This window comes from Erithacus rubecula, assembly GCF_903797595.1.
Source record: "Erithacus rubecula genome assembly, chromosome: 17".
NCBI classification, from domain to species: Eukaryota; Metazoa; Chordata; class Aves; order Passeriformes; family Muscicapidae; genus Erithacus; species Erithacus rubecula.
In genome coordinates, this window is record NC_136669.1 from 1,784,039 (window position 1) to 1,808,387 (window position 24,349).

Consider the following 24,349-nt stretch of genomic DNA (forward strand, 5'->3'; position numbering starts at 1 on the left):
GACTCCTAAATGAATCTAAAAAAAAATTGAACAACTCAACCATCAGCCACACAATCATCACCCAGATGCAAAGCTTAGTGGCAAGGCTTATTGAAAGGTCTGATAATAAATTGCATCAAGTGATTGATTTAATTGCAATGCAGTATTTAGCTCACCATATTAATTCATTTTGTTTTATCAAGGTAGGTCCTGAGTGATCCTATATTTAAAAAAACTCATTTCATCAAAGAAGCAACTTTATGGTAGCCAAACCAGTGATAAAAATTCCTACTATGTAATGGTTATTGTTATAGTTCTGTGCATTATTTGAAATAATACATGGCAGTCATTGGCTATGGACAGGAATAGCACACCCATAAATCACCTCTGCAAAGGATTACATACATGACTGTGCACACTTTTGCCTTCAAAGGGGATTATTTCTGTGCTTTCAGAGAAATACTGTAACTTGTTAAGTCCAAGAAAAATTAAAATTAAGCTGAACTAAATGCACACACTCACTCAAGACTGAGCTGAAATCTCTCATAAACTGTTACTTGTAACCCTAGACCTGCCAATTGATCATTCAAGTCAGCAGCTGTTGACCATGCAAAAAATCCACTGATTACAGACAAACCTTTGAAGGATACAGCATTGTTTATGGAGGCAAGAGCCATCTGTAACATTTTAGCCTTCAAGAACCACTAGATTTTACAGGAATTATAAAACTCTATGAATTATCTCCATGGAAGACAGAACACCATACATACACCTGACAGCACATACCTTGTGGATCATGAAAAATGCAAGAAGATCTTCTAAGGAGTTAATGACCATCTCACGCAATTGCAATGACATGAGAGCTGCTACAGAATTAAAATAGCTTTCAACTTTCTCTGAGGAATCAGAGTTCCTCCGAGGAGCAAAATGAAGCCACATATTTCTCTGATCAATGAAAACAGAGGCACAAGTTGGGATCCACCTACAGTGAGATAATATGGAGACAAAGCTTTTAAAGGCTTGTTTTTCTTATTATGCTCCTTGCAAAGAAATTTAAACTCGGAAATTACCCAAAGAAGAGTAAAATCCAAAGGGCTAGAGAAGAATTGATAATTAGATAGCAAACAAAACTACACCTTCCAGGACTTAGAGGAAACCTGAGTTTTAAAGCAAAGAATGCTTGTTATAATGGAATCACTATGATTTGTATAAATGTATAGTAACAGACAAAACAATAGTAAATTATCTTGTTTTATTGATTATGAAACAATATTAGCATTAAATGAGAAACATGTTTGTAAGATATGTCAGGCAGCAGAATGTAAACACTTTCTATTATGTGCCTCATATATTCTCTTTCTTAAACCTCCTGCTTTCTGACATTAAAAAAAAAAAGATTTTCCATCAACATTTTTACAGATACACACTCCACATCCTCTCATGACTGATTTCCATCTCCATTCATTCCTAGTTTATGACCATTTATTCTTGTACAAGCACTCTTGCAGTTCCAAAGGCTCTGACAGTATCCTGATGTTTATTCCTCCGAGGGCTATTCACCCCTTTGTTTTGGCAGCCTTGTGGCCGGGACTGGTGTCATCTCAGCCTAAGACCAGCTTTAAAAACAGGCTTTTATGTAAGTCAGACCCTGGGATACTCTATTTATCTCCATCTCTAAGAGCTGGCACTGACTTGTGCTGAAGGATATCACGAGCTTCTGCACAGTGCCTTTGAACGACGGCCTCCAACTGCGCAGGCATCAGCGGCAGCTCCCCGCACAGCACCTCTGCAGTGCGAACAAACCTGACGTGGCTGTACCTAGGCAAGGCAAACACAGAGGAGAGCTCTGTGGAACACTCTTTAAAAAAAAATATATAATCCACAAAATACAGTCAGGATGGCCTCAGGTGTATTATAAACACTAAAAATGTTGTTTTGTGTATAAATATCACTCCATCGCTAAGCTGTTCAAATGTGCGTTTCTGGTTGGGTTTTTCTATCAACAAACATAAAGGGTTTCACAGATTTTAGTTGTACTTTCTGTATTTAAAACTCTTAATTCTACTAAAATCACCTTGTGCCTTTCCTAGATTAATTAGTGTATCCAGTCATTAAAGAACATACAGAATGACACCCACTGCTCCTATTTCATATTAGTAAGCAGCTATCCTGACTATTCTATGGGGAAAAAAAGAAATTTCAGCAGCATGGCATATATCACAGTCTGTAACATACAAGCTTAAATTCCCTGCAGACATTCCTTAAATGCAAAAACAGCTCTCAGAATAACTAATCACCATAGTTAACTTCCTAAGATTGCACAGTTCAATCTTCAAATGTCCCCAGTGCAAATTTCAAAAACGACATTTGAAAGATATTCGGTTTTAAGAGTTAATTTTGTTCATATCAGCTACCAGGAGGAGAATTCCAAATGACCATTTACTTGAGCATTGAATTTTAATCTAGGCATAACACCTTTTAACAAAGGGGATGATTTGTTCACGGCATGTAACATGTTGATTCATTGATTTAAGGAAACAATTATTTTATGCTGAAATTCTTAGAGGCTCCAAAAAAGAAGAATTATTTAGAAAACAGACTTTCCATCTAGTGGCTCCCCCAGGATCTTTGTAGTATATGTAGAGAAGTCAGCAGATGCACTCTCTAACCAAATAATTAAATAAAAACATGCTACATTTCATTAAGATCTGATGAACAAGCCATCTTACTGAGAAAGCCAGAGCTCTTGCAAAGTGAGCATCAATGAATTCACTATGAACAGGTTGTTTTCATTCCAACTTTTGGATTCTTTATAAGAGTTGTGCCATGGGACTGGTGCACAGACAATTCTCCGGGGAAAAGGGCGTGGGGTGCTTTGAATAGACAGTCTCTTCCTCTCAGCTGGATCCAGCAAGATATAATCAACTAGAACAAATCAGATATATCATGGTTAGACTGCATGCATGGCCAAAATCTACATTCAGAACTACTATATCTTCATAGCTCAGAAAGCAGCAGAATTCTGCACATTTAAAACTAACACAGATATCACAGGTTATTTTCTCTCAGAAATCTACTGTCTTTCTACTGACCCCAAAGGAATTCTCCATAGATGCTAAGACTAGAAGGAGATTTGCTTTCAAAGTGCAGTAAATGTCTACACAGAGATTGTGAGCCTTACCAATGGCTTTCATGAGGCTGACACTATAGTCTCTCTTAATCTCTTCTTTTAAACGTGCCAGGAACATCTTCATCTGTAGGCTAGGAAGAATGTCAGGTGGAATACGTTTTAAAATTTTATTCACTGCTTCCATATCTTGAGGTGCCAGCATGTCTTCTCTCACTCCATGATGTATGTAGTGACAGTACCGCTAAAAAAATGCATAAAATGTGACACTTATTGTATTTATTTTGTGACAGGGAATTAATTACTATAAAGTATTTTTAGCTTTTCTATCAATTAAGCCTTTTCTGTAATTAAAGGTGTTTGAATAGAATGGATTTTGGGTATCTAGCTATGTTCCTTTGAAAAAACTGATGTATGTACAATGCTTCCACCTGTGTTGATGCAAGCACATAGACCACTAGAACTCAGTTCAGCATATTGAATTACTGATCAACAAAGTACCAGAGAACAACATGAGAGGTTAAGAATTTGGGAAGATACTTTACAACAAAAATCAGAGTAGCTACAAATAAATGAAAAAGGAGTTGGCAATATTTAACAGCAGTTTGGTATATTGAGTATTTACATTTCCTAATCCTTATGTACTGCCTGCTTTTCTCAGCCACCCTTTAGCAAACATTTTCCAGATATCTTGCAGATGATTACTGCTGCTACTTTCACCTTAAAAAGAAATTATATAAATACCTCTATATCATCACTTGAAGGTGGCTTTTCTCGTTTACTTATCTCCTTCTCGTGTAAATCCATGAGAGCAAATTGTTCTTCTGGGGTCAGTGGCTGGTTGTGTGTGTAATTTAAGACATGCAGCTCTGGTGTGTGAGCAGGTACACTCAGTGAAATGCGATTCACACTCTTTAACAAATCACTTTTGAAAAAAAGGAATACAAGTTTAGTGAATAAAGAAGCAGTAATGTTTAAGGACAGATGACAAGGATTATATGAACCACTTGTGTTATACTGAGGACAAGTATGACCTATGGAAGTATTTCAATTATTCAATAAAAAAAACTCTCATTAAAATTGCATAACACAATATACTACTTTAACATAAAGGATGCAACCATGCAAACCTTACAACTGCCCAGTATCACTCAGACAGGCAGTATTTTATGAGCAGTTCTATCAGAGTCAAACCTACAAGGTACACTTATTTAGGTTGCCCAAGATCTCCATGTATTTTCATGTGATTATCTCACTAAAATCTTGTGACACAAAAGCCAGTCTTGATGCACATGCATTTTTTGTAGGGACTTAACATTTCATGCTTGGATGTTTAACACAGCATTCAGTAAAAAGAAATATTAAATTACAACCCACACCAGACTTTCTGTAATAATCTGTATAACATTATAGTACGTTACCTGTCAGAACTCCACCGCCGCTTTTTCCTTGCAGCTTTAAATATCAGTCAAGAAAAATCACATACACACGTTTTTCAAATAAGATGTTATTTCATATTGGTGAAAAATACAGATAAATAATCACATCATGAAATAAGAAAAAAATACAATGTCACACAAAAGCACTGCTGGTGATTATTCTGAGGGATGAACCTAATTAGTAAATCTGAAACTGGCCTTTCATTTTTTTAATTTATGCATGCATTGGCAAATTTGTCTATACTGACTCTGAGGTGATAAGCTTGTGTTTATTAGGGATAAGGAATGTTTTCCAAGGATGATGCTTCAGCAGATAAAGAATAAGAGATAACAATGCATAGAACAAGCAAGCCTAAACTTACAAACACATTCAAGTATGGATACATGGTGAAGTCTGTGCAAGCTCTACCATTGAAAAGGACTTGAATTTTTTCATATTTTTCAATTTTAAATCCTGTGCAGTAAGAGTGTAGTTATTAGCAATGGAGTCACTTGGGTTTCTGTAGTGATACCGTTCTTTGAATGGAGCTGCCAAAGTCCATGATGTCTCCTGCATCAAAGGAGGATAACGACTTTTCTCAAGGAGAAACTGGAAAAAAAAAAAAAAAAAGAAAAATAAAAAAAGCAGAAGTTTTGCAGAGCACAGTAATTTAAAAAGTCTTTTTAGGGCCAGAACAGGATAAAACACCAATTAGTATAAAAAGCAAATACATAGGTCAGACATACATTTGACCACTGATCTACTTTTAGATCACTGTGCTCTCTACATGTATGAGAATAATTTTACAGAACACTTCAGTCATAGGCATTTTTTTTGCACAATGAAGGTATTTTTTTTAAATAAGAGAAGACAGTACATTATCTAGTTCTTTCAACTCCCCCACATCTCTATCTTGCTTCTTTTCTTCTCCTTATATTTTGCTTAGATTTAGACTCCTATTCCTCAGGCCTTTGTTAATGACCTGCCTACTTTCAGCACTCTGTCCTTGTAATAGTTGAAGAATAGTACAAGGTAACAAATACAGCTCTTGTCTTTCACATCAGTAAGGATTTGTAATAGAGTTCTTCTGTCTGTACATCCCATGTTTTCTCAGGTGACTTGGTATCTCTTGATGGACTTTTCCATCAGTCCTGATGCCTGAACTTTACTGAGAGATCTCACTGCCACATGACATGCATGTCCCAAAACACCCTCAGAGATAAAAGTACATGAGATACAATCATCAATACACTCAGAACCACTGCCCAGAAAGGGAATTTGCCAGCACATGGAATGTGGGAGGGGGCACACACCTGATGCAGGTCTGCAGGTGCATCTGGAGCAGGAGCAGGTGGGTGTTGGAACAGTAACTTTGCTGACCGTCTTGGATGACTCATATTGCACCTGGAACTGTTCTGTGACTAGACAGAAATGAAAAGCCACTTCAAAGATATTTATGAAATACTCAGTTTCAAAAAAGATTCATGAAGAAGAAACAGAGTCCTTCAGGTTTCATCAAAAATTACATATTACAACTTCTCAAATTTTAAGGGAACAGCCATTCTTTGTGGTGGATTCCTCAGCAAAACATGGTTTTTGCAGTCATTTTATGAAACTTCTACACTCCAGTAAATTCCAGTTTAAAAATACTATTACTAGGATGCTGCTGGAAGAACAAATGGCTCACAAGTACTCTGCAAAGTGTTGTACTACTAATGTCAGGATATCTGATATGTTTTAGGATTATGTTTCATCTCTTCAAGGTGACAATACTTTGAATGGCCTTCCAGGACTTCATACAAAGTTCTGTCATGATATTTTCTCAGAATTATTAAGCCTCACAGTGTTTTAAGATGCTTTTGAATGGCAGCCTTTCTTAGTGTAGGTCAAATCCTCACTCACAGTCTGTTCTGAGTTTCCCAGATCAAACTTCTTTAGGAGATTCACAAGGAACAATTTCCTGCATACATAGTGACACTGTGAAAAAGGATGTGAAAGTGGTTGTATCTGAACACTAGTGAGTTAAATCACCATGCAAGAGGAAGTTACCACCCAATACAATTATGTTTGAATAAGATAAAATCTTTTTTTTTTTTTTTTCATAATTTTAACACACTTTTAGCACATGCTTTTTGCTTTCTGATGTATCACTGAAAAACAAGGCTGCTGGTACCTAGTTTTCTAGCAGACAAAACTGTACCCTCCTCAATATCAAAGCAAAGCCCATTTAGAAATAAAATGTGAGAAAGGGCTGATTTGATTTACCTCCTTGGTATTCCCCAGCATGCCTGCACATACACAGAAATAAAGACATTATCACAGCCAGACATAACTCATTAAAGAGAGTATGAATTCTTGATTAATTACTAAAGGATCGAGCCTTACGGTACCTTAAAAATGAATAAATTATACAGTTTATTAGGACATCCATTCATTCATTCTTAAAAGTACAAGAGTCATTTAAAAAGACATTATTCATCCTAAAAGAACTCCTGACTTATATGCCAACTAACCTTTCAAACACCTAATATTTGAACAAAGAAATCCTTAATAAAAAGTACATTATAAAGGATTAAGTCCCAAGAATGTTTAACGAGAACATGTATCTTTTAATAAGTGTTCTTCCAATATCAAACCACTAACCACCAGTAATGACCAATTTCATCTGAAGTTTTGGCAAAGTTATCAATCTTTCACAGCCATTGCAGAAGGAACTTACCCTCAGGAGACTTGGGCTCTGTGTTGGGTTTATTTTGCTTTGGTTTTTTTGTTTGCTTAGAATTTTTTGGTCCTTCCTCTCAGTGTGAACATACTTGTTGTTACATGCACTGAAAAAGAATTAGAGACTCATTTCAGGTACTACACAAGATGTCAATCAGCTTCTATCCCAGCTGCCAGGAAGAAGAAAAATCAGCTCTCACATTCCTTGCTTACAACAGTAAGCTCTTCCTCCAAACCTCCATGCTCTTTTTTTCACCTTAATCTTTCTAACACCCCCAGATATCCTTCAAGCCAGACTTTGTTAAAACCTGCCCTTTCCACTCTCCAACACCAGTTTCCTCCCTGCTGTTCTCTTCCAATGTCCCAGGAACTCCAGGCCCCCCAGCTGTGCCTTACAGCAGAACCACACATTAATTGCCAAGAAGAATAAGCCCATGACAAAAGGAAAGGAAAAGGGAAAGACACCCTGCATGCCTCAGACATGCACAGGTGAGCAGGGTAAGGGCAGGTACTACCTGCAGGGGCCCTTGGTGCCAGTCCTGTCACAGCTTGGTGAACTCCTCTGACACTCTGCATTTCAGTCCTTGGTTGCCACAGTTTCAGCATAGCTGGTGCCTGGAGACAGAATTCCCTCCTCCCCCAGCAGAGAGGAAACAGCCCCTTTCAGTGTTGTGCCAAGCTGTGGTCAGGGAGATTCAGTTGTAGAGCCAATGAGGAACTGAACAGCCTCCTTTTACCTCTTAAAGTTATCAAAAATGTAGTCTGAGATACCCGAGATATTCTGACTTTTGCATGAAAGAGCTCCCAGAGCAGTAAAGGCTCTACAAACCCAAATTTTCTTAGGAAGAAGTGGAAAAAAAACATTCAGTATTCAAAATCTTGACTCCTAACATCTCCACCACCATTCAGACTCAAATTCCCTGAGGATCTGAACACAGCAGATGGGATACTCCCAAATCCTCTAGGCCTGTATGCATTTGCCTCCCACTCACAGTCATCACTCTGTCCTGAAAGAGCCTTCCATCACATTCCTCCCCAAATGGGAATTACAACCACTCAACATGAAATCCAGCACAGTCTCTTCATATCTTACCCTCAAAAGGGCCCTTGCACGTGTTCTGCCAACACAGCAAGAGTTTAATTTTAAACCCTTTCCCATCATCTTTGCTATTGTTCATCCAGTTTTCTGTGAGGTGTGAGAATGGCTGATATCCCTCAGTTAACAGCACAGTTTTCCTTATATTTTGTCCTTATACCATCTACAAGTGGAGCATTGTTGTTGGTCATTGTTCTTTAACACAGTGCAGGGTACAGAAACAGCATTGCTGGTGCTGGTAATTGCTTGCCTGTAACTCTCCAAATATTTCAGTGCTGGTTTGCAACATGAGTATTTTCCTGCTAATTGGAGCTTACACTGGCATGAAGACAAGCTCAATTAAGCAGCAGTTAAGAGTAACTACTGTTCCTCTGTGTACATCAACTTGGATGCTCATCTGTGCATGTCCTTCAATGCTGAATAACTTATCTCTGCTGCCTAAAAAACATTAAAACCAGTTGTTTTGTATAGAGAAAGAGTATATAGTAATTTTTGACAGAAGAGATAATTATGCATAACTATAAAATAATTTGCTAAGAAGTATGAGACTATCTTCAAAACTGCAGCTATGGCATGCTTGAAAAAAGCCAGAAATTTAAAATCTCTAGTATACTTTAAACTCAGCTCCATTCAACATTATAGTGTCATTATCACTGAGTTGTCACACTGCAATTGTCAGTTTCGCCTATGCTCGCTTTTTAAAAAAGTATACAAACCAACAAGTTTATTATGGTACACCCTAGTGCACCAGCAATATCAATCCACTATGCACTTTAATAATACAAGAGATTAACACATTAAGAGTTCAAGCAAAATACATTTGCCCAGAGCATCCTCTTCTTGCAGGTATCTTGTGCTATTAATGTGTGTTAATATGCAGATCTTACTCCCTCTGTCTCCACAAACCCTGGTATCTTCAGAGATCATTGAAATCAGCATCTCAAAGACACTGAGCTCCAACAGTCTGATAAGTCTAAGCCCCATACTTCACAAAACCTCTTTTTGCAGTAATTTCCAAATTAAACATGCCGTTTATTTTGTTGCCTTTAGAAAAACCATGAAAACATCAGCATTCAGTTTTGTAATACTCTCATAGGTGGCACCAAATAAATGATTAAAGCAGTCTCGAGAATCACGAACATTTAACTCATTTCTGATTGCCATTTACAGCATGAGGAATTCCGTGTAGCAGAAGTGGGAATTCACTGGAGCACGTTCACAGCATCACGATGGCTCTGGAGAGCAGCCAGGCCAAACCAGCGACACACCTCAGAGGGCACCAGAACAGCCCCGGCTAAACCCTGAGCCGCTGCAGGAGCGCTGCTTTTGCTGAAAACCCAACAAATTCGTACAGGAATTGCTCCTCACACGCCGCGTCTCCCATAACAGGTTTGCCGTGTGTGAACACCCGCAGGCAGCAGGACAAGGTGGGAGCAGGAGGGCGGGCGGGGAAGCGGCTGTGCCAGGGCAGCTGCGAGGTGTTTGTTGCACTGCAGCCGCTCCAGGTGTGAGGAACACTCCCAGCCCAGGGCAGCTGCGAGGTGTTTGTTGCACTGCAGCCGCTCCAGGTGTGAGGAACACTCCCAGCCCAGGGCAGGTGTGAGGTGTTTGTTCCACTGTAGCCGCTCCAGGTGTGAGGAACACTCCCAGCCCAGGGCAGGTGTGAGGTGTTTGTTCCACTGCAGCCGCTCCAGGTGTGAGGAACACTCCCAGCCCAGGGCAGGTGTGAGGTGTTTGTTCCACTGCAGCCGCTCCAGGTGTGAGGAACACTCCCAGCCCAGGGCAGGTGTGAGGTGTTTGTTTCACTGCAGCCGCTCCAGGTGTGAGGAACACTCCCAGCCCAGGGCAGCTGCCCCCGCTGCCGCCAGCCTGGGCACGGTGGCATTACAGCCACCCCCGGAGCCGCTGCTGGCACCCGAGCGCTGCGGTGCCGAGCGAGCCTCTGCACGCCTCCACATGCCCTCATTTTCCGTCCTCCATCCCGAAAAGCTCCAGGCTGCGTGTCCTAAACAACACACACCTCTAGGACACTGAGGAGGGTGCGTGGACTGAGCGGCTGAGGTAGGGCCGGGGTGGAGGGCAGGGCAGTGAGGGGGGCATCGGGCAGCGCCGCCAAGCGCGGCCGCGTTTGGAGCCGCAGGGCCACGGCCCCGGCCCCGTGCGCCGCCACCGGCCAGCCCTGCCCGGCCCCACGGCCCCGTGCGCCGCCACCGGCCAGCCCTGCCCGGCCCCCGCGGGGAGGAGACAGCGGCGGAGGCGGCGGCGCTCCCCCGGCCCGGCAGGCCCGGCAGCCGGCGGCGAGCGGCCGAGCGGGGCCGCGGCTCGGCTGGCGGCAGCCGCAGGTGAGCGGGGCCGTTCCCGGGGCCGTTCCCGGGGCCGTTCCGCTCCAACAGCCCGAGCTCCGGCACTGCCCGGCTCGGCGGGAGGGCCGCGGCCCGGCGGCTGCGGGAGCGGGGCCGTGTCCGCCCTTACCTCCGGGGGACACAGCCGGGGACCCGCTGTCCGGTGAGGGGCGCTCGCTGCCGCTCTGGGGGCCGCTGCGGGCCGCGGGCGGGGGCGAGGTAACGCCCGGGCTCGGGAACGGCCCGCGGGCAGCGAGGGCTCACCGGCCGTGTGTGACAGTGACCGTGTGTGACAGTGACCGTGTGTGACAGTGGCCCCGTGTGTCACCGCCCCGTGTGCGCAGGGGACACAGCAGGGACACTGCCGCCCTGGCTGCCCGCGGTTGCGAACGGGAAAATGCATCCTCTAACTCGCCCCTTGTAAATGTCTCCGTGTAACAACAGCTGGGAGTCATCAGGGAAACTGCTGGGCTGAGGTTTCCTTGGAACTGCCGCGATTAAATATGTTCAAAGCGTCTGGAAGCGTTTTGGGCCGAGTTTAGAAGCTGTGTGGGGTGTGCTCTGGCTGCTGAGCACAAGGATGCTCTCAGAAATAAGATTTATGTGTGTGTTACCGGTTTCCAGCAGCCATAGCAACGAGTTGTCCATGCAGGTGTTTAGAAGTGATGTTTTTACTGGTAAGTGAATACCCTGATGGGTGAACACGGGGTTAATGTTATGCAGGAAGAAGGTGAGAGTCACCTGTATCTTGCTGCTTGGCTTTGGGAGTTTCAGAAGAGCTTGCAGGGACAAGCCCTTACGTTAGATGTGCTTTTGTAAAACTAATGTTTTAGCCTGTGTATCATTTCATCTGAAACTTGCATTCTCTCTTTCTACAAAGGAAACATTTCGTTTTCAAAAAGAATCTGTATCAGTCTGTTACTAATTGTACCTTATTTTTTTAGGGGAGTTGGATGGCTGAGTGAGAGCTGTCTGTTCAGAAGGGGTCGTGGCTGAGGATTAATAACATGTCTAAAGAAATGCAGGAGCTACAGAAGCAGTGGCACTCTGTGATGCAGGCCATCCACAGCAACGCAAATGTGGGTCTGAACTCTAATTTTTTATATTTATAAAGCTGCTCCTTTTGTAACTATCAGGATACCACAGTCTGATCTATTTAAATGCACACTCTATTTTTTAAGTGAACACTATGAGGCCTATGGAAAGGCCTGTCCTCCCACATCTTCAGTCAAGAGAGAGGGAAACCTGTTCTGCATTTTTGTGTTTAACTGGCATAACCCTTTGAGATAGTAGAGTGGCATTTTAGTGAAATGGTTGTATTCCTATAAAAAGAACTGAAACTACAATGCATCTCCTTAAGGGTGGAAACCACTGCAGTAAAATTCTAGTGCATACCTGTGACTGCCTCTGTAAAAGGATTTTTTTTTACCAGTAATTAAATTCTTAACAACTTTCTGATACAGACATGCCTGCACTGTACTTAGATTCAATAAATGAGCAGATTGCAGATATTACTAAACCATGGATAAAAGAATGGTTGAGCATTTTTAAATGTTGCAGATTTTTAAAATTAATTGAGGTCTCTAGATCAAAATAACAGTTGCCAAGACACCAGTGAAAGCAACAGCTAGACTGATTTTTTTGTTGTTGTTGTTTTCAGATTAGTTGCTTTTTTTTGTGGGTTTGTTGTTTTTTTTTAATAATCTGTGCAAGAATGGAACTGGGAAGTCCAAGAAAAACTTATCTGTTGTTGGTAGAATTATATTTGCCCTGAAGTTATCTAAATTTGCAGCAAGTTCCCATGCTTTTGAAACAGAGGCAAGAGGTGCTCTCTATTCCAGCTGCAGACTGACAAAAAATCTATCCTAACTGTAGCTCACTACAGTAGCAGTGATATGTGAAAGGTATCTGTGACAAGAGATTAAAAAAACTTAAAACACTTTTTATTCATCTGCAGGTTGTTGCCTTCATGAATTCTCGAGTTGGCCAATATTTGGATGACCATCCCTTTCTTGCCTTATCACTCCTGATGTTTATTGCAGTGTCTGCTATTCCTGTTGGATTTTTCCTGGTTTTTGTTGTTACAACAGCTGTAATGGCCTGTATTGGTGTGATAGTCATGGAAGGTACTGTATGCATTTATGAATATACTTACCTATTCTCTTTTAAGGCATGCTGTCTCTTCCCTTTTTAATTTTTTCTTCTGGAACTCTGAGTCCTAGCAGTTGAGGATTTGTGTATGTAGTCCTCAGGTCTCAACAGTAGTAAAACTCTTAATACAAGTACAGTAATCTAATTAAGTGTAGCCTATACAGGGGAAATCCTCTTTTCCTTTCTAGTCTCAGCCACCAGGATATGCCTAAACCAGTTATCTTGAGCATGCATAGCCTTGATGGAGGCTTCCCACATGAGTGAGGAAGATGGTTTTCCCAAACTGTTTGAATTTGGGGTTATGGTAGAATATCAGCTCCTTTATTTGTACTTGTTTAAACAACAAAGTGATGTTTTTTAGGTGTTGTCATAGCCATAGGTGGCATAGCCCTCCTGTGTGTGCTGTGTGGCCTGGGAGCCCTTTCCCTGGGAGTTTCTGGAGTGCTGAGTGTTTCTTACATTGCACTTTCAACTTTGGTCAACTACTGGTATGCATCAAGGTGAGTGTGGATGCTTTTATCCATGCTTGATTTCAAAATCTGCAGCTGTGCTATTTCATACATTATTCTATTTTTTTTAATAAGTGTCCCATTGTTGCTTAGTTTAACTGTTGAATCTTGGGCTACCCTCATGATTTAAATGCAGCATACACATCTGGTCATGGATAGGTATTCCAAAGAGTGTTCATTCATGCCTTTTTCCTATTTGGGACAGAGGAAATGCAAATGGTCTTTAAATGTGAATGTGCTAACATAACATGACATCAGGCAGTAAAATGCAATTTTGTCTCACTCTAATGTATTGTTTTAAATGCCATTAAAACCCACTGCCAAGTAGAAATTTGTGTAGAAGATCAATCTTTTGCCATTTTTCCAGCTATCTCTGCTTACCAGCATTTCTAGAGTAAGGGAGTAAAATGGGTTGTAGATTTGCTCACATTGCTCAGCTTTTTTTGAGCAAAAAGTTAAAAGACAATCTTGGGGGTGGAACAGACAATAAAACCTTTCTTTTCTCATGTACACAGGGGTCAGATAAGGAAGCAAGATGTAAATGGAAGTTTACCACAGAAGCAGCCTGGCTTGGATCTTTCTGCCACTACTGGAAAGAGTGAATAAGTAGATTTTCCTCCCCTTCATAAGCACTTAGCTGTACAATTCCAGCCTTTGCTATGTAATTGTTTACTCATTTAGCATTCAGCCATTGTGTATTCCTGGAGAGTAAGAAAAAAAATCAATATACATATTACACTGGCACTGTAAAAGGGATCTTAAGAATAACCAAGCAGCACTAGTGCAGTGCTGGAGTAAGTGTATATGCATGATGGAATGGTGCACAAAGTTTGGTAAAGGGATGTAAGAGTAGTTGGTACTGTTCTGTCAATGGCAAGTAGGTGGCCAGAAAGGAGAGGGAGATATTTGACTTCTCAGATAGTGGAGTTCTGAATGTACTCTCTTTAGTACATAGCAGTGGTCATTTTGATACAGAAGTATCAAAGTTCAGAACAGTAGAAACACATTTTGAATATTGAAAAATAGTTGTAAGCCTTGACAACCTTTGTTAAAATAGTACAAGTACACCAGGCCAACGCTTTATGTTCATTATATAGGGAAAAGTGGGTTTGTTACATGTCATGGTCTAAGCTTTTATCTCCCTTCAGCTGTTGTGTTATTCCAAAGGGATATTTTCCTTATTCTCATTGCTTCCTCATAGCAGGGGTACACTTAGGTCTTGTGTTTAAAGTGCCTGGTTTGGTTCTCAGTTGTAACTTTGTGTATGTTATTTAAACTTTTTTCATTTTTGCAAATGCTATATTTTTAAGCTATAAGAAAGTATCTAACTGTATTAGCTTAATAAAGTGCTCTTTGTTTAACCAGACTGTCTTATTAGTCTGTTTTATTCTACGGTAAAAACAATTTTTTCACATCTTGTTTTAGGAAGGCTACAGTTGGAACTGAGTTTTTCTTCTTGAATAAAGTATTTTATGCAGCTAACATTGCTGAGCCACAAACTGCATATTACTCCCTTTCTCATGCCTGTAAAGGAAATGCAGATGTCTAAGGTCTCAATTAGTTCTATTTAGTTTTGCATAATCAAACCTGCTGCTTGACTAAAACATGGACCCAGTAGTAGCAGTAATAGTTTCAGCATTAGACTTGGCTGGCCCCACACTTCAGCTGTAGAGTGAAATAATCCCCAGAAGATTTCATTTCCAGGAGCCCTTTATTTTAATGGCACATTAATTCAGCAAGGAGTACAAAGCCACAGAACCAGCCTGCCCTCAGGCAAGGCTGCCTGCAAGAGCTTTCCAGGACGCACCTCCAAAGACAGAGCAACAAAGTCCTTACACCTGCCTGAAGTTAAAACAAATCCTTATAGTCCAACTCATAGATGAGTACACAGTTGGATCCTTTGCCCTCAGTTTCCTTCATGACCTCATCTTCTGAAGGGAAGAGGCATTACTTAATAAAATCAGCAGACACTAAACTAAGTTAATCCAGTCCCACTCAGAGTCTGACCCAGCATGAACCATTTCCATCTGCATTTTAAATTTATTTTTCATTATATAATTCATTCTGTCATCAGCACTTAGCAGGAGCTAAAACTGTGAATTCTCAGGTACCTGCTGCTAAACTGGGAACTGAGTTTCACTCCTGCTGCCCTGACCTTTGCATGCTTATCAGCCTGTCCTGTCAAGGCCTCTCACTGTGTCCTTTCAGCAAGAGCTGCTTTTTGTGCAGAGTAAGGTTTTCAATTGGAAGATGCTGAAGAAAAAACTAGGTCAGCATAGAGTAGGTATTTTACTGAAGACAGTGAGGCATCCCTTAAAAGGAAGGCAGAAGTTATTTATTTTTTTGAATTATTAAAGACTGCAGTAGAGCTAAGAAGTCCTCAGTAAGACAGGCTGGAGATGCTGCCAAATCCTCTCTCAGTTGCTCTCTCAGCTTTCTGCAGAACAGCACCAACCCCACAAGAAATGAACAGGAGACTCCCACCCCAGTAACACCATTCCCAGGCAGCTCAGCCTACTCAGCTCTCACAGATCTGCTTCACTGCCCCTTACTTTAGGGATAAACTAATAGGCAGCCACCCCTGTGGCCCTAAATCCTGGGGGACCCCATATCTGAGGGGATTTGTGAGGGGATTTGGAGCAGCCAACTGTGGTGTGGTTCCTGAAGCAGCTGCCTGAGCTCAGGCTGCAGAGTCAATGCTGCTCCACCTGCAGAAGGTTCCCTAAATAATTCCTCTGCCTTCTCTTGCAGCACCATCATCCCCACCTCACCCTGCCCTGTCAGAAGAGAGGGACCTCTGCCTGAAAGGAATCTTTCATACTTGTAAAATGAGCTTCAATTTTCCAGATAACATACTTGAACAGGGGACAGAGAGGCAGCAGCACACATAGTAGAGGGAGGAATGCATGTGGCTGGGCTCTAGGGTAAATTATGTACAAAATAAGGAACAATTCTATGTTTTTCCTTGATTTAAATTAATTACACAAGTCTTCATTCAAACCACCCCTGCAATACTCCCAAAGATCATTAACTGAGCCACTCTGAGAAAACTGTTGTTAACCCTCCTAGAAACCAGGGACAGATCTCTCCCATGCCACATCTGAGCTCTTTCCCTAGGCAGACAGTATCAGCCAGGGCTGAAATCAGGCAAGAACAACCTTCTCTTTGACCTAGATGGCTGTCACCATGTGCAAGAGCTCTTTGTCTCACCTCCTCAGGCAGTAAAAATAGTACAAAATACAGAAGTTAAAGAGCAAAAGTAAAGCTCTTGCTGCTTCCTATGCTAAAGTTATTTTAAACTCCTCTTCCTGAAGACACACATAGGTCTCTTCCCTACACTTCAGAACAAGAAGGATGGAGAGAAGGAATATTAAGATTAGCCTTCTTAAGGTCAGAAGAGCTAAACAGCCCAGACAGTTAAGTACAACATACTGCCAAGTACATAAACCCTTTTCATCAAGGACTTCTTAACCTGGTTTTTACAGAAATACTTCATATTCCAGCCAAGTGCTAAGTCAACAAGACTTAAGTATAGCAGGTTTTTTGCTGGACAATAGATTAAGTAATCCTTTCAACCCTAACACAAAGCCATTGATAGTCTTTGACTTGTAATTAAGTGGCTCCAATGTGAGATTCATTGTTTCTATTAATATAATTTTGATTAAATACTAGCATAAGATTTAATCATCATGTTAATGATGATCTCCATGCTCTTTGCATGAAATACACATGAATACTTAGAAAATGCAGCCTGAAACCTATTGCATTAATAACAGCTCATTAATAATGCCTAAGTGAAGTAGGGGCTGTGGCAGACAAGCCCCCAGCCTGTGCTGTTCACACACAGCACATTTGACAAGTGCCATGGGGTGGCCACTGACTTGATCTGAAACCCTGCACACTCAGATCACAGAGCTGAACTGGAGATAATCCCTCTCCCTGCTCACACAAAGGTGCCAGGCAATGTTTAACCCAAGGCTATTACTCTCCTACTGCAACAAAGCACTTTCACTCTACAGGTGCAGCTATATTTTATGCCTCATTTCCTTGACTATGCAAAGCAAGGTGTACAAAATACAAAATAAGAACTGCATAAAAAACTGCCTCACCTCAGGTGGGCAGCATTCCATCTACAGACAGTGCTGCCAGTATTGCAGGCAAGGCAGCTTGAGCTGTACTCACCTTTTTATCTCCCCCAGTCTGAGATCCCAAATTGCATAAGTCTGGCCCCCATTAAGTGGCCAAAGGAACTTCCAGCCATCAGAAGATCAGCTCTGGCAGCAGGAAGTCTGTTCTACTTTGGTTTCTGTAGTGTCCTTGTAGACTGCTGCATGCAGAAAAGTGAGGCTTCACTGTGCATCTCCTTCAAAGATTTTGTAATGATCTTATTTCCATACAGACCAAGGGACTTTTTTTTTTTAATAGTAGGTTCTAACTCCAGTGCTGGGTGTTGCTAAACAATTTCAATAAAGCCAAGTTTGAATTTCCAGATACAGTGCAAAGCTTATGTTTACAAGAGCAGCTACTCATATGTCAGACACTGGCGTGACATAGATTTTTAAAAACCCCAATTGAGTGGAATCACAATTGTGAACAATGATAAGCAATTCAAGAAAGGAAATTGGCTGCAAAGTTAAATAGGAATGTAACATAGCAGTGGTTTGTTTCAGAACAAAGACACGCAGGAAATTAATATTATAGTCATTGTTAAAGACAAATCTACAATAAGGACACAATCAGAGGATGAGCAGTGTCAATTTGCATAACCAGCTGAAGAGAGGGAATACATGACAGACATAATCCATCAAGTGACTATTCAAGTTTATTTGGGAAATACACCTTAATGCACCACGTTTACCATGTATGCTCTTCTCTTTAAGCATTTAAGAAAAGCCAAAAACAGCAGCATTGTGGCCAGAGAGAGAACAGCAATAGCAGCCATTGCAATGCCAGCCCATGCCTCCTTGCTCAGGACAGTGTTCCCTGCAAAGCAAAGGGAAAGGCAGTTTGTTTTAGGGGATAAACCCTTCACTAAGCCCCAGCAGCACCCCCAGCCCACCCTGGCTCAGTACCTGGGGCTGCAGACCACTCCTGGGGCACCAGGAGGACAGGGCCCCCCAGGCTCACCACCGCAGAGTTCACAGCTGCCACCCCACTTCCTGCAACAGGAACACAGCACAGTTGAACCGACTGCATGGTGGGTTCATCTCAGATAAACAGAACCTAAAATCCACTCAGACATTACCTCTCTTGCTTCTAGAGGGCCTTGGGCATCTCTGTATGCACAGGGGGGAGTCTGGGTGAAAGCGGTGACAGATCAGAGCACTGCAGTGGAAGTACACCTGGCACAGAATGACAGGAGTAAGACATCTCTTCATTTTGAAAGAACAGCTGCTCCAAGTCCAATGTCACCTACCAGGCCAGGAAGGGCTCTGTCACCAGAGACAAAGGCAAAAGTCTTCACTTCCAGCCTTTGGCGATAGTTGGCATAGCTGACACCACGTCCCACAGGGTGAAACACAGTCCTGTAGTTGTCTAGGTCATACTCACAGCTGCCAAGAAATAAAAACAGTCAGAACTAAGGGGAGAGAAGGTTTGGGTTCTTGCTGTTGACTCCTTTAACCAACAGATTAAAGTTCAAGGCTGAGATGCTAACTTCTCCTACAAATTCCAGCATCCCAGGGCAGTGCTTGGAAGGCCTCTCACACTTGTGGCTGTTACTGAAGAGGGAGCAGAGGAGGATTGGGGACTGCACTCACCCATCCACCACGATATTCCACTGGGGCAGTGCTGTTGGCTCCTGGGAGGGGGTTGCCCAGCAGTCATCCAGCACCAGGTGCAGGTTGGGGTCGTTGCGGTTCAGCACCTGAACCTCCAGGAAGATGGGCTGGCGCAGGAACCTGACAATGGGATACTGCTCCTCACGGTATGGCTGCCTGAAGGAGTCCTCTGCAGGGGCCAAAGGCAGCTGGTAAATACCCCAGGGGCTAAGAGGGTCTCAAGCCCTTCACCAGGGTCTGTCTGGGGCCACCAGCTTCAAGCAGCATGGATGAGCAGGAAGCAAGCACACCAGGACTGTAGAAATCTGTGTACCAGAACAGTTCACTCATCCACCCTCCCTCCCCTCCACAAGCTCCAGATGCTTCCCAGCCACTGAGCCCAGAGCCAGCTTTACCTGGATAGCTTAGAAGAACTAAGGAGAGGGAGCCTTGATTCACTGCAGAGGGTGGAGGAGAAAGATTGTCTACTTTTATAGTGAGTGAGGCATCCCCATTGCTGAAGGAGCACACAACTGTTAACCTGTAACAAGGAAGGAGCAGGTGAGTCATACTGATGTATGAGTAATACAGAGCTGGATGGCCTGAAGAGGTTTCCAGACACACCTGAGTTCACTGTCCCTTGAGATCCTGCCCAGGGGAAGGTCTGTCCACAATGCCCTCACCTCATTCTCATAATGAATCTGCTCCCCATCAAACTGCAGGTGGATAATAGATAGCAGCATTAGTGAGGCACTGCCAGCCTGGGTGGCTCCCCCAGCAGCCCTGGGCACACACTCACCCAGTGCCTGGTCCCACAGCCATTCAGAGGGACATGGAACCAAACCCTGTCATTCAGGGGGGACTTGTAGGCTGGCTGGCACACGGGATCCCTGAGCCTGAGCGTATCCAGATCCAGCAGGGGGGTGGTGCTTTCAGCAAGGACTTCAAAATCCATGAACCCATCCTGGGTGCAGACAGCAGCTGTAACAGAGGCCCACATGAGTTGTCCTGTGAGTCAGTGGCAGCTCTGTCAGCCAGGAGCTGTTGGTGAACTAATCCAACACAAAGAGCAGCAATGGGCTGTGCTGGGGGATCACAGCACAGGAGCTGCAGGAATCACTTACCTATTGGTGTGTGCTGCTCACAGGGACACTCAGGGTGCATCACCATTGCCACAGTCTCCCCATGGAAGTGAAAGGCCAGTTTCAAAGAGGACATGTAGTACTGAAGTCCTGAGCAGCTCTCCCCAGGTTGCTGCAGGACAGGTTATTCTTAGTGTGACCACAAGAGCTCTAACACATGTGCCTGTTAGAGCTGATTAACAAATAAGCCAAGCCTAAAGAGCACACTGGCCACGGGGGAAGCTCATTTGCATTGCTCCAGGCATGCCAAATACCTACCCCACCTCCAAGAGGAATATTTTCATCTCTGTTTTTGCCAAAAGAAATCCAAGCTACCTATCTATTGATGCCTATCTATTGGAAAGTCAGATTGCATTAATCTTCATCATATCTGCCCTCAGCCAGCCACCAGCACATCACTGACTTGACAGATGCTTAATCAAAGTCAAAACTACTGTGCTCTGGCTCTCAAAACACCAAGGAGGTGTGATCACACCAACACCTGTGACTCAGAACTCACCCTGGACTTCAGGGCTCTCCTGCTGATATACAGCCTGGTCCCTCTCTGTGTGTCCAGAGTGATTCCATTTGCCTGAAGCTGATCCATGGGGATGGTCTTATTCTCTACATCCACTTCCATGAGGATCCCTGGAAAGGCTGGGATGGCAACAGTCATGTGTGTTGCATTACAAATTGCTGGACCTGCAGCAAATAAATGAAATACATTTCATAAGTGTAACATATTTCCCCTGGGGCAAAAGCAGGTCAGGTTCTGGCTTTTTCCATGCATTACCTGGAGCACAAAGCATTCTTGACTCTGCAGTCAGTCCATGCTCAGGTGGGCCATACATGAGCTTGAGTGCCACAGTGTAGAGCACCTCATCATCATGCTGACAAAGAAGAGGGAGCTCTGTTAGACTGTGCTCAGCTCTGACCCATCATAGGACCAGCCCCAGAGGGCCACATACTGCATCAGGTCCAGGTTTGCAACAGCAGTTTCTTCCCACCTCACCCATCCTAAAAACAGCTGCTGATCAGGAGACTGCCAGTCAGATGTTCCCAGGACTGGCTGTGGCCACAATTCTGCTTCTGGAGATTCCCACTCACTGTGACTCCCCATTTCCTTGTGCCAGGCAGTTCAGTGACTGCTGTGCAAAGCTTTGCACACACCAGCTCTGAAAATGCATCCCCCAGGTCTACAGGAGGCCAGTGCTGGCCAGACAGGGGCTGGGTAACTCCTCAGTGCTGATTCTGCATTCACATACCTTGTAGGACACAACTCCAGTGGCAGCAAAGGCCACCTGAAAGATCAGGTTGTGGCCATCAACCAGGAAGTTATAGCCTTGCTTCATTGCTTGCCCAAGGCTCAGCTGATGTGTCCTGGTTCCATCATCAACTGACAGATTCCAGGACATTGGAGCTGCTGGAACCTGCAAAGCAAGAAATCCCAGCTTTGGGAAGGAAGGCACAGAAACATCAAGGCATTAGATTGTCACCCTGCAGGGCTGCCACCTCCCAAGCCTTCCATTCCAGCTCCCTATATTGACAGGGCAGAATTAAGCTTCCCAACAAGATACAAGCTCATCAGAGAGGTCCCTGCCTGAACTTGGAGAGATATCAGGCTCAGTTTACTCCAAAACTACAGGCACTGCTCCCTCCCCAGCTCCCTTCACAAGGCAGGAGGAACATACCATGTGCTCATCACTGAGGCTTGAAACGAGTCCTGGGAAGGTAACCTGAAACACAGCATGGGAATTAGACTGCAGGAACCTGCAGGGCTGGAGCCACACAGCAAAACCCCCACTACAGCTTCCCCAAGCAGACAGCCAACATCAGCTTCCCCTGCAACAGGGCTGGAGCCAGACTGGGTGCATCATTAAGGACCATTTGCAAACCAGCTCTCCAGAGAGCAGCAGCCAAGCCAAAATGAACATGCAGCCAAGAGACCTCCTTTCAGCTCATTGGAGCTTCCCCCAGCTTTCTGCAGATCCCAGACAGTTCCAGGAGACAGCCACCCTGCCTCAGAGCAGCATCTGCAGCACTCCCACTCCTCTACTTACTGCCATAAAGTCTTTTGTGCAGTTTGTTGCACCAGCAAACACAGGAGTAGTGACTTCATCTGCATGAATGCTGTCACAGTGAGTGCTGTAGGTGATGTTGGTCTCCTCTCCCACTGTATCATTCACCATCAGCTTCAACCAGAGCTGGTGCTGACCACGCTGCAAAGAGACATTAATTAGAGAGGCAGCAGGACTCACAACAGCCTGAGAGCAGCTACAAGCCACTGGGGCTGAACCCTAACTCCAGAGCTGGTTTAGGTGCTTGTACCAGTGCAAAAACAAGATGACTTTTTGTTTTAAAAGCCCAAAGGAAAAGGGTGAGCTCTTTAGAAAAGCAGGGGTCACCAGGGTGAGGTTGAAGAGCAGAAAATAAAGGTAACTGCAGAAATGAAGAACGCTTCAAGGACTAGCAGGTTTTAGTGCCAGAATCAAAAAAACCTAAGCTAATAAACAGCAGAACAAAGTCTTGGGGTATTTCAAATAACAGTAAAGCATCTGGCTTTGGCCTCCCACTTAGTGCTCTACCTCCACAGCTATGATCAGCAGATGGTGTTAATTGTCTGTCAATACACATTTAAATAGATTTTTGCCCTAAAACTCCTGAATCTGGTCCATCTCCCTACAAGAAAAACCTGTCAAGGAGTTCTAGTTTTCTCCAGGAAAACACAATATTTATAAGCAGGCTCTGAGGGATTTATTACATAGCTGAAAAAATAAGAATTTCAGTAGCTTTGGGTTTAGCTTTCTTTTTCAACTTTTGGCATGAAGTGTTCTTCTACAAGAGTTTTAGGTTGTCAGAAATGTAAGTATCCTAGGTCTTGAGGAAAGAGAAATAGAAACCATATTAAACTCAATCCTGTCCAGGGAAAAAAATTAAAGATCTCCTAACTCCACTACAGCAGCTTCCCAGGATGAAGAGCCCTTTACCTGCAGGCTGGAGCAGTTGGCAAACAGGACATTGAGTATCAGCCTCTCATAATCCACAGTGTGGTCACAGGACACAACCTCCTCACCACTCACACCTAGGAGGAGATGGAAGATCAGCCCTGCAGCAGGCAGGAGCAGCAGGCAGGGCCAGGGCAGCAGCAGTACATACCAACAACATGCACATGCCAGGAATAGTTGCTGAGCTCTCTGGAAAACTCAACTTCCATCCCATCCCTATGACAGGTCACATTCTCTGCAGAGGGAAGAGCACCATGAGCCCCAGCAAACCCTCCTGGGGGCACAGACCCTGCCAGCCCCCTCCAGCCCCCCTTCCATGCCCAGGCAGGGGGAAGCAGCTCCAAGCAAACCCAAAACCCAGAGAGGACACAATACCCAAGAAATCCTGGTCCCCCAGGCCAGCAGCACAAGGGGCTAAGCACAGCAAAAATCCAAACAGGTGCAGCAACCTGCAAAGAAAAGAGAATCAAATGAGAGAGCAGCAAAGGAAGGACCCACCTCCTCCTGTATCCCAAACCACACTCACCACATCCTGGAGGTGCTCCAGCACTGCTGCCCACTCCCCATCTCCTCAGGGTACCACAAGCTTGGTCTTTGGCTGCCCAGGGAGGGTTTTATTAGCCCTGGGTCTGGCTCACACAGGTGCCACATCTCTGCTGCCCAGGGAGCTGAGTGTTTGCAGCTGCTGCTCCCTGAGTGGGGCAGCTCACAGGTGACCTTAAGGTAATACCTGATCTTTAACAGAGCTTGTTGCCACCTGTTTTGAATGCATCCTTTTCTTGCTCTGATAATGTGTTCCTTTTATTCCCATGCTAGATATTTAATAGAAAAATGCATGTTTTGGCAGTTATTTTTTTAAATGGAATTTTCTGTGCCAGCAAGACAGCATTTGGAGACACCAATGAGCTCAACAAGGCTTGGCTCAACTGAGCCTGCTGTGGGTCAGGCTGAGCCTGGCTGGGGGAACTGGCTGCCCAAGGGCACATCCAGCAGCAATGTGTCCTGGGGCACAGAAGTTCTGCCTCCCTAAGAAGTGAAAAAATAAGGTCTTATTGTTGTTTTAAATGTTGTCATCATCCCTGAATTGTGTAGCCACAATTACCCAGTGTGACTAATTTCA

At 43.6% G+C, this 24,349-nt stretch overlaps 3 protein-coding genes across 4 annotated transcripts in view; 1 reads left to right on the top strand and 2 right to left on the bottom strand.

Moving 5' to 3' along the window:
- The window catches only part of DNAH3 (dynein axonemal heavy chain 3), a 51,228-nt gene extending 43,409 nt beyond the window's left edge, over positions 1-7,819 (bottom strand). The window contains exons 1-10 of the mRNA XM_079321151.1: positions 7,762-7,819; positions 7,245-7,353; positions 5,839-5,946; positions 4,930-5,134; positions 4,528-4,561; positions 3,851-4,031; positions 3,161-3,350; positions 2,709-2,904; positions 1,672-1,797; positions 766-961 (exon numbers count right to left, since the gene is read on the bottom strand). Of these exons, the coding sequence (XP_079177277.1) occupies positions 766-961; positions 1,672-1,797; positions 2,709-2,904; positions 3,161-3,350; positions 3,851-4,031; positions 4,528-4,561; positions 4,930-5,134; positions 5,839-5,922 (1,212 nt within the window). The 5' untranslated portion in view covers positions 5,923-5,946; positions 7,245-7,353; positions 7,762-7,819. The remainder of the gene's footprint in view (positions 1-765; positions 962-1,671; positions 1,798-2,708; positions 2,905-3,160; positions 3,351-3,850; positions 4,032-4,527; positions 4,562-4,929; positions 5,135-5,838; positions 5,947-7,244; positions 7,354-7,761) is intronic.
- Positions 7,820-10,134: 2,315 nt separating this feature from the next.
- LDAF1 (lipid droplet assembly factor 1) lies at positions 10,135-14,710 on the top strand. Of its 2 annotated transcripts, none has more exons than XM_079321155.1 (5): positions 10,135-10,403; positions 11,629-11,763; positions 12,642-12,810; positions 13,197-13,335; positions 13,860-14,710. In XM_079321155.1, exons 2-5 carry the CDS (start codon positions 11,692-11,694, stop codon positions 13,948-13,950), a joined length of 471 nt encoding a protein of 156 aa, XP_079177281.1. In that variant the 5' UTR covers positions 10,135-10,403; positions 11,629-11,691; the 3' UTR covers positions 13,951-14,710. The 2 variants fall into 2 exon arrangements, with proteins under 2 accessions (XP_079177281.1, XP_079177282.1); XM_079321156.1 differs by lacking the exon at positions 10,135-10,403 and adding an exon at positions 10,622-10,684.
- Positions 14,711-17,938: 3,228 nt separating this feature from the next.
- ZP2 (zona pellucida glycoprotein 2) lies at positions 17,939-24,015 on the bottom strand. Its single transcript, XM_079320903.1, has 18 exons — positions 23,756-24,015; positions 23,605-23,678; positions 23,381-23,464; positions 23,212-23,306; positions 22,285-22,443; positions 21,916-21,960; positions 21,490-21,654; positions 21,018-21,114; positions 20,745-20,926; positions 20,228-20,357; positions 19,903-20,084; positions 19,728-19,819; positions 19,520-19,644; positions 19,104-19,293; positions 18,761-18,896; positions 18,590-18,686; positions 18,417-18,503; positions 17,939-18,327 (listed from the first exon to the last, which is right to left on the bottom strand). The coding sequence occupies exons 1-18, from the start codon at positions 23,878-23,880 to the stop codon at positions 18,185-18,187; spliced, it is 2,208 nt and encodes a 735-aa protein (XP_079177029.1). The 5' UTR covers positions 23,881-24,015; the 3' UTR covers positions 17,939-18,184.
- Between the last annotated feature and the right edge of the window lie 334 nt (positions 24,016-24,349).

Excerpts from the sequence above, each read along its gene's own strand:
- LDAF1 (XM_079321155.1), top strand. The coding sequence starts at position 11,692 with ATGTCTAAAGAAATGCAGGAGCTACAGAAGCAGTGGCACTCTGTGATG. Across the intron at positions 11,764-12,641 it reads CCATCCACAGCAACGCAAAT|GTTGTTGCCTTCATGAATTC; the intron begins GTGGGTCTGAAC and ends ATTCATCTGCAG. Across the intron at positions 13,336-13,859 it reads AACTACTGGTATGCATCAAG|GGGTCAGATAAGGAAGCAAG; the intron begins GTGAGTGTGGAT and ends TCATGTACACAG.
- ZP2 (XM_079320903.1), bottom strand. The coding sequence starts at position 23,880 with ATGTGGCACCTGTGTGAGCCAGACCCAGGGCTAATAAAACCCTCCCTG. Across the intron at positions 23,679-23,755 it reads TGGAGCACCTCCAGGATGTG|GTTGCTGCACCTGTTTGGAT; the intron begins GTGAGTGTGGTT and ends TTTTCTTTGCAG. Across the intron at positions 22,444-23,211 it reads CCAACTGCTCCAGCCTGCAG|CGTGGTCAGCACCAGCTCTG; the intron begins GTAAAGGGCTCT and ends GTCTCTTTGCAG.